This window comes from Ptychodera flava, chromosome 20 (assembly GCF_041260155.1).
Source record: "Ptychodera flava strain L36383 chromosome 20, AS_Pfla_20210202, whole genome shotgun sequence".
In the NCBI taxonomy this organism is placed as follows: domain Eukaryota; kingdom Metazoa; phylum Hemichordata; class Enteropneusta; family Ptychoderidae; genus Ptychodera; species Ptychodera flava.
This window is the reverse complement of record NC_091947.1, coordinates 12,028,509-12,036,683: the sequence shown is the minus strand read 5'-3', so window position 1 is coordinate 12,036,683 and position 8,175 is coordinate 12,028,509. Positions and strand designations below refer to the sequence as shown.

Here is an 8,175-nt window from a genome sequence, read left to right as displayed (position 1 = left end):
CAGTCGTAAAGTTGGAGAGCAGGGGCTGGGGATATTGTCTGAAGTACAAAGTTATGACCAAGGAATGTCAAATGTCAGAAATGAACATGGCCCTAATGTGGTATTTATTTACATGAAATGAACCACGAGTCTCTCTTCCCAGCCGACATGAATTGACGTAGAAAAGTCGCCGTTACATGTAAAGTTTGTGCGTTGGTAGAGGCTGGTCCTAAGAGCGCTAATCACGCTTCCAGCGGTCGATTTTTCCACTCTTATTCGCGTGAAAGTGTTTACAAAACGGTATTAGGATATGCAAATAAACTCGGTGTAATTGGTACCTAATGTACGCTATCTTATCAGCCGAATGGCAAAATTGTCCGTAAAATGTGCACCATGAATTACATTTGCATACGTAATACGTACACTTACGGGACGATCATGTAGATTAAAGTATAATGTTGGCCAATGGGGTTCCAACGCTTTACTTTCACTCGCTATATAAAGATTTCGGAATCGAAAAGTAGAAGCAGATTTTGCGGTTACTGGGTACTCAGCGTTAAAGTGAGTGCAGGTATAGGAAGAGCTTAGTAACACTTTCGAGACAGAAGTAAAACAAACTGTTGAGTCCGGGTTCTCTTTCGGCAAAAACGATGAATTTTCAAATCTTCGTAGTGTCATTCGTCTTCTCGACCTTCTTCTATCGGCTGAGCTCTGCCTTCGTGATTCCGCAAGGAGCCCCGGCTGCCAACGAAACAAACGTAGTCGAAAATCATCACCACGATGAGACGTCATACAATTGGTTGCACTGCAAAAACGGTTACAACCTTCAGATCCTGCCCAATGGTACGGTCAAAGGTGTGCGAGGAAAAGATGAGTACGGTAGTTCGAACTCTCAATATGTACGGCAAAGAGTCCGTTCGCCAGAATCCATTTTATCTTCTCTCGAGAAGATAATGAATTACGTTCTTACTCCTTCTTATGTTAAAATCACTTTACTTTTTAGTATCGTTTAAAACAGAGAAATGATATTTCGTCTGAGAGATGTTCACACATGTCTAAGGATGGACTGTAGTCGAATGAGAGCAATTAATTTGGGAAGCAAAGCCGCCTTTCGATAATGTGCCTTTTATATTATTGATGTTAACCGGACATATGCATCTATCTTGATAAGTCTGAAACATATATTAAGGAAAATCTACCCTAGGCGCACTTGAAACGTTCGACTTTGCGGTAATATTGTGCGTCCTTTCTAAGTTCTCCTACAAAATTGATTAAGGTCACGCGAGGTGAGACCTGGTGAATCTACGTTGACTTAAGCTTAATATATATTTTTGGGACAATCTCCCGGAAAATTCCAAATTGCGCATTCGGACCATTTTTAGTTTTGTAAAACAAACTGGTGACGTTTAGCGAAGTCAAAACTGCTGCACTCGGTGTACATCCAATGACTGTCAAACATATTCCATCCTGGCTATGAACGTATAAAATTTATGATCGGGCCAGAAGGGGAGAGAAACCGTCCCACAGAGGGGGAAAAAAAATGAACTTTTCCAACTTCGTGTTTTTTGGCAGTGTCCCTCGACATTGCATCGACTGTCCAGTGCAAGTGAACACCGACTTCAATACCAGCTGCTTTCAAAGACAACAAGGCTAGTGTTCCAGCACAAAAAAAAACACTGTTTGTCTTCTCGCCATTTATTTTGCTTTGTTCTAGTCACAAGATTGACCAACCGCTCGAAGGTACAAACTCATTCGAGCCTTTGTGGTTATGACGACATCTCTTATCTGTTTTATCAATTCTACTATTCCCTTTGTGCGTTTCAGCGCTATGTTACAAAGAAACTAACCTATTTCAGGTCTACCTTTGTACGCCAAGTCCAAATGTAAATTGACCGGTCAACTCCAGTAGGAAGGCAACTCAGAGAACAATGGGTAAAAAAACAATTGCCCAGGCAAAAAATCGACTGTAAAGGGGAGTAAGCATTGATTTCTGTAAATAGATCTAGAGGGCTTACTGATTTGTTTTTTTCCAATTTTTTACTAAGACACCGCTTTCAATGAACACTGCGTATACAGTCACCTTCAACAAATTCATCAAGGGAGATTATCCCAAATTAGCCACGTCTATTGTACGGCCGCTCATCCAATCAGGGACACTCATCGCAACAATAGTTGAAAATAATACACTTTCCCCTCGATACTGCTAGCTACCTCCAATCTGTCTTGCAACGTAATGTCTCCATCACGAAGCCAGTATTGTCATTGGGTATCATTTTCCCTTTTGGAAATGAAAGTTCACCCATTACCCAGGAGGTGACTCTGTGTACCAGGTCACTGTGCGACAGCCTTCACAGACGTCAATCTGACCGACTAACTTCATCATAAGAAGTCGCATACATTATGCAAATAAACCTCGATTGCGGTGCACTCTATCGTCTTAGCCTTTGCACAGAGAAAAGGGTCATTGCCTTTGAGTTTTAAAGAACTTCAGCGGTGTCATCTGCGCAAGGAGCGTTTTCATTAATTTCTGCCCCGTCATTGTCCATTCAGAACTTGTCGATTCGCTCACTTCCCTTCCTAATGTCCTCTTACTAATCATCAGTTTGAATTCATCCTTGCAACTTCCCTGCTGGCTTTTGTCACCCATTTCCTCCCACGGGCAATCTTCTATACCTGCCAGTTTTATGATAGCCTCTACCCTTGGGCCCCATCTCCTGGCAAGCCAATTTCTCCTCAAACATACGCGCAGAAATCGGCAGCCATACATCATGCCCCCTTGCTGTTGGCTTTCACTTCCTGGTCTTGACGTAGATAACTTTGATTTGGCTCAGAAAGATTTTCCATGTTAAAGATTCGCATTTCCCTCCAGAGAACTTTACAATTAAATGAGGATCATTGAAGGCATCTAAGTTTATTTCCGCAATCGTGTTGTAAAAGTGACATGTAGAACAGGGTACCGAAACGCGACGACGAGGGACAGTGAAAGGTCCCACGTTTGATCGGAGTCCATTGTTGAGGTTTTCAAGCATTCAGGTTTTGAATACGAGCAACCTTAATGAATTATATACTCACATTTTCAACATAGATATAGAAATGTTACAAGAAGCAAAGGATGAATCGGGGAACAAAAATCACTGAAAAAAAGCCTACATTGCAGCCACTGTCGCGGAGAAATGCGTTCTTCAAAAGACATTAAAAATATGTGGATAATGACAGTTGACGCTTTGCAAACACTTTACACTCTTCAAGGGAGTGAGAGTATGAACGAAATGCATGCAAACGCCTAACGCCTGGATTATTAGTACCGCGTTCAGCCTCCGAAACGGTAACGGAACGTTATGACAAACTCTTTCAATACAGTTAATAGGATCTTCTGTGCTATTGAAGGACATTTGTTCAAAACTTCGGTGTAGGCGTTAATGTACAAAAACTGAGTTGAATTATCCCCTTAGCCAAACAGAAGTTTCCCCGGGGACTTCTGCTGTTGTATTGAGAACGAGCATTGCCTGGAAAAATAGTCCATTTAGAGTTGATAAATAGCTTCGTAATCACTTTGTCAAAGCAGACAACAGTGTATTTTGAACAACGTTTGTTTGAGTACAGAGAGTAAATCAGAGATGGACGGTCGGTTTTTCATCGCTTTGACGTTGCTTAAGAGAGCATAGCTGCAAACGCCTTTCGGCCTGTCAATATACCATTCACCTCGTCTTTATCGGAGTTTGTCTATTTTTTGTTTTTTCTGTAAGTTCTGGCCAATCCTGAGAATCGATTCATGTCCGCAAACGTCTTCTTGCTGTAATAGAATGTTACAAGCTCGCTAATTGGCGATGGTCCAAAGGAACCATGCGCAGCTCGATGCTGGTTCGAACGTTGATGTTTGAGTGCTGCGAAATATAAATTACTTTTTGACAGTCGTGCTACATACTTTGTATTCCTTGCTTGTATGGGACCTTGCCTTGGCCCTATAAATCACACCTGAATTCGGTGCCAACAATCTTTAAGGCTGGTATTTAAATTCAAGTCGAAGGCAAAAATTGTCGCCGATAGATTTTCTGAGATATGAACTGAGAACGCTCCCGTTTTTTCAGTATATATTTTAACTTTACACAAGTTTGCAAAGTAATTGAGATTGTTATAATCAAGTAAATCAAATTAGTAATTAGCTGAAGTAAAAAAGCTAAATGACTTTAAATAATGTTATATCGTATTGTCTTAAATGTGCATGGCACGTTTCGTCATCTCTGATCAAGTCAATCCAAATGTAAAACCCCATTTTGGAAAGTTCGTTAAATCTGCAAATTAGGTTGAATTAAAAAATGCTAAAAGACTTCTTTTAATATTACAGTATCTCGAATGTACATTGCAAAATTTGTCAACTTGCTCAAATCATCTCAGATATATATCCCCAGTTAGGAAAGTTCGTTAAATATGTAAATTAGTAATTGGCCGAAGAAAACATGCTAAATCACTTCATAGTATTTTCTTTGCACATGGCAAGTTTCGTCGACAACTTTGGTCGAGTTACTCCTATATATATATCCCTAATCATGAAGGTTCATCAAAAAGGCAAATTAGCTCTTTAATATATTTCTCGGCCGATATATCGTAGTGTGATCAACATTTGTTGCAAATCTCATCAAAGTTTGTGCCGCCATTCTCAGTGTATATCCATGTTTTCTAAAATCATTAATTATGCAAATAAGCAAAAAATATGCAAAGAAAAACTAAAAAAAAATAATCACTTCTTGCTTTTCTCTGACAGAATCTATGCATGTCTGATCCGACTAGCCGTTCTTAAGATATCGCGCCAACAGACAGAAAGGCAGACAGGCAGACAGACATCGCTGCAACATTAGCTTACGTGTTCTCGTGTTCACGTGTGTGAACACGTGAGCTAACAATGCTCGCCTGCCCTTTCCCGTCCGCTGATACGACAGCAAGGTTGTCCATAGTCCCTCGAATCGATTTCTTGGCTGTTCCTAGTCTCTCACATCGTCGTGAACTTTCCTGTCGTATTAAAGAGGTGGACAGTCTCTGACCCGTATTCTTTCGAGTGTTTCCATGGACGTGTCCGCCCCCTAGTATTTTCACAAAAACGTATTTATAAAGAGATGACATAACCATTAGGGGAGCTGAGCTGCAGCTAACACAGGATATTTTGCTCAAAATCACGTTTTTGCAAATATTCACTCAATTTTAATTAATGTGTTGACCCAAGATGAAAATATTGGTTGGGTTCACCTTTTATCTTGTCAAGCAGTCGCAAGTTGCATGATAAAGAAGAGTTAATTTATACAAATGTATGCAAATCCCTCGATTTCCTGGCTTCTCTTTTCTCCCAATGTCAAGATTTCCAAAGAATTTAACTTCACTCTGGCTGGGTCAAATTTAAACTGAAATTTCACATTATGTTCTGTAAATACTATATGACAAAATCAGTATTTTGCTTGGCTATGAAGTTCTTACATTTTGAATAAGAGGCATTTTAATTCTGCTAATCATGTTTTAAATCACTTTTTTGGTGTCAGACTTTCACCCCGTGCCATTTTAGAATGAGGATAGATAATGCAACATAAATAGTCGTTTTTTTCTGCACATACTTTTGTTTCAAGTTCAGATAATAGTATCAAGTTTTTGACTTAAATTAATTTTTATCATTATTACCAAAATTGATTTTTATCATTAATACTAAAATTGAAGTTTCTTACCCCAAATATTCGCGATCTTTATCATTCGAGTAAACTACTGCTACCATACCAAACTTTCGATTCTTTGCTTTTTGAAATTATAAAGTATGAGGGGGTTTCCTTATCATCTTAGATGACAAATGCTCCTTCGAAAAAAACTGTTGGCAACGTGCAGCTCCATCTTAACTGAAACCAGATCCACTCTTTCCAAAAGAAGGATGACCGGTGATCGAATTGAACCGGTGATTATTATATTCTATAGTGAGTCGTTGATCAATCAATGGTGTAACTGTTCTGATGTCCGTTGAGTGTGCTATATTTGCGTCAATGAAAACGGAATCGGAGCAAAACCGACCTTAAAACTCACCGATCGGTTTGCCATAAAGCTCCGATATACGGCAGCGCCTAACTGGTTTTGTTTGTATTCTTTCTATGTTTTTTTCAGCTGTGATTGATATCAGTAATGCTGGTGTTGGCTTGGTCAGTCTACGGGGAGTTGCAAGCGAATTGTATGTATCTATGACAAGAAGGGGCACTGTTCACGCCGAGGTAGGTCGACCTGATACTACATCCATACAGCCAACTTTTCTTCGTTTCTTTCTGTATCAACTGTTCGTCTAATTTGGTTTAGCCCGTTTTAGCTTTTATCGAGTCATGACAATCATAATTTGATTGAATTTGAACAACGAATGGGTTCTGAGGGCACATCTACATACACCAGCTATTAAAGGAAGTTAAGAATGCAATCTTTCTTAACTCATTATTGAGGCGATGAAACTGGCGGCCTTGCAACAACCCTTACGTTGAGATTTCATTCAAGCGATCTTGTCAACGTCAACTATTTGGTCTTTCGTTCGATTGTTAGTTCATTCTTTATGGTGTTCAGCCAAGTTAAATTGACACTCGTACCTGTTCGCAACATACATGTAGTTGCACGCACAACACTTCGAGCAACGTGTCATTGAAGTTTACTGAGTTCTCGCCCTTCTCATCTCTTGTCCACCAGGCCGTGATACTGAATACTTCACACTTCTATGAAGAGATTGGAGATGATAACTACCATACTTACTGGTCCTCCGTCGACCCTTCAGATGAAAAAAAGATGTTTCTCGCCGTTAACAGTTTTGGATACGTCCGAAAAAAGCAAAACCGCACCAAGCAGATGACGCATTTCGTGCGGACGCCGCTGACCTCCGATGACAGGAGGATATACATTTCGAGATTGGCATCGCGCCCTCAACCGGCGGATTCCTAGCAGAATGCCGGCAGCACTTGTGGTCGATCGATGAGGACATTGTGTGTACAACATTCACCTGATATACATTCATGTGTATATACATTTCTGTAAAAAAGCTCTTTGTGACTTTTACCCTGACGTTATTCCAATTCTATTTGTGTCAAGGAACATTCCATTTGCTTGTATATGTTTACGCTTTGAGGACATCCCTTGTTTACAAACTCTGGACATTTTCATGAAAATTCTACATCGACATTTTCATGTTGTAGGGTTTCAATGGAAGATTATCATACCGCGATTATCATGTGGTAATTAGCAACCCAGTATTGCTAACCCTAAACTTTAGTTATATTAAATAATTCTTTTTAAAAAATACATCTCGATGTTCGGTGGTCATTTGAAAACGGACTGGAACAAGAGACTGTGATATTTCACTTCAGTGTTGAGCGCTGTTTTATTTATCTATATCATATATATATATATATATATATATATATATATATATATATATATATATATATATATATATATATATATGAAGAGATAATTTCTTTAACAATCTGTCATTTCTGACGTCGTCTCTTCGTTAAGTCAGTTTCTTCGAATGTTAGGGCAGTTAACACATTTACGACACACTTTACATAGTACTTCATGCGTGCCTGGCCGCGGAGAACGTAAAGAAACACTCGAGTGTGCGTGATGTCTGCACAGTTTTGCTGCTGCAGAATTTAATTACTTTGATCATTGAGGGCGCTGTAACCTGAACTCAGTCACTCACACTGCGCAAGTGTTATCCTGTTACTCGTTTGATTCCAAAACTGAACGTTGTAATGATATCAGTAAGCTTGGGGTACCTTGTCCCCTCAGGAATCTTTTTCGAAGGTCAAGCAACTGCAGAATATAAACAGATCTTGCATTACCTTCGATACTGAGCACGACTGCAGCTATTTTTGGTTGGAGTAAATTCATTGGATTATTTTTTATCACGCAAGGTAGTAAAGGCAAAAGAAAACCGATGATGCTGCCATTGTGTCGCTTTCGGACCCAGTGTCTCTTGGGATGGTTTTGACTATTCTCTACTCGTAGTAGATGTCCTTGGAACGTCAGCAGGTGATTTCGCCTTTCCGTTATCTGTGGGTTAATTTCACAACCGAGAAGAAAGCATTTAGATAGTGACGTCACCGCCGTTTGCGTAGCCATAGTTACGCTATTCGTGCTCACGCTCTAGCTATCCTTGTCGGTACTGAAAAGCGTGCGATTATCAGAAACAAG

At 39.7% G+C, this 8,175-nt stretch overlaps 1 protein-coding gene across 1 annotated transcript; it reads left to right on the top strand.

Moving 5' to 3' along the window:
- The first annotated feature begins 501 nt into the window (after positions 1-501).
- Positions 502-7,278, top strand: LOC139120034 (putative fibroblast growth factor 1). The gene is made up of 3 exons (XM_070684050.1): positions 502-858; positions 6,112-6,215; positions 6,673-7,278. Exons 1-3 carry the CDS (start codon positions 630-632, stop codon positions 6,919-6,921), a joined length of 582 nt encoding a protein of 193 aa, XP_070540151.1. The 5' UTR covers positions 502-629; the 3' UTR covers positions 6,922-7,278.
- Positions 7,279-8,175: the final 897 nt, after the last annotated feature.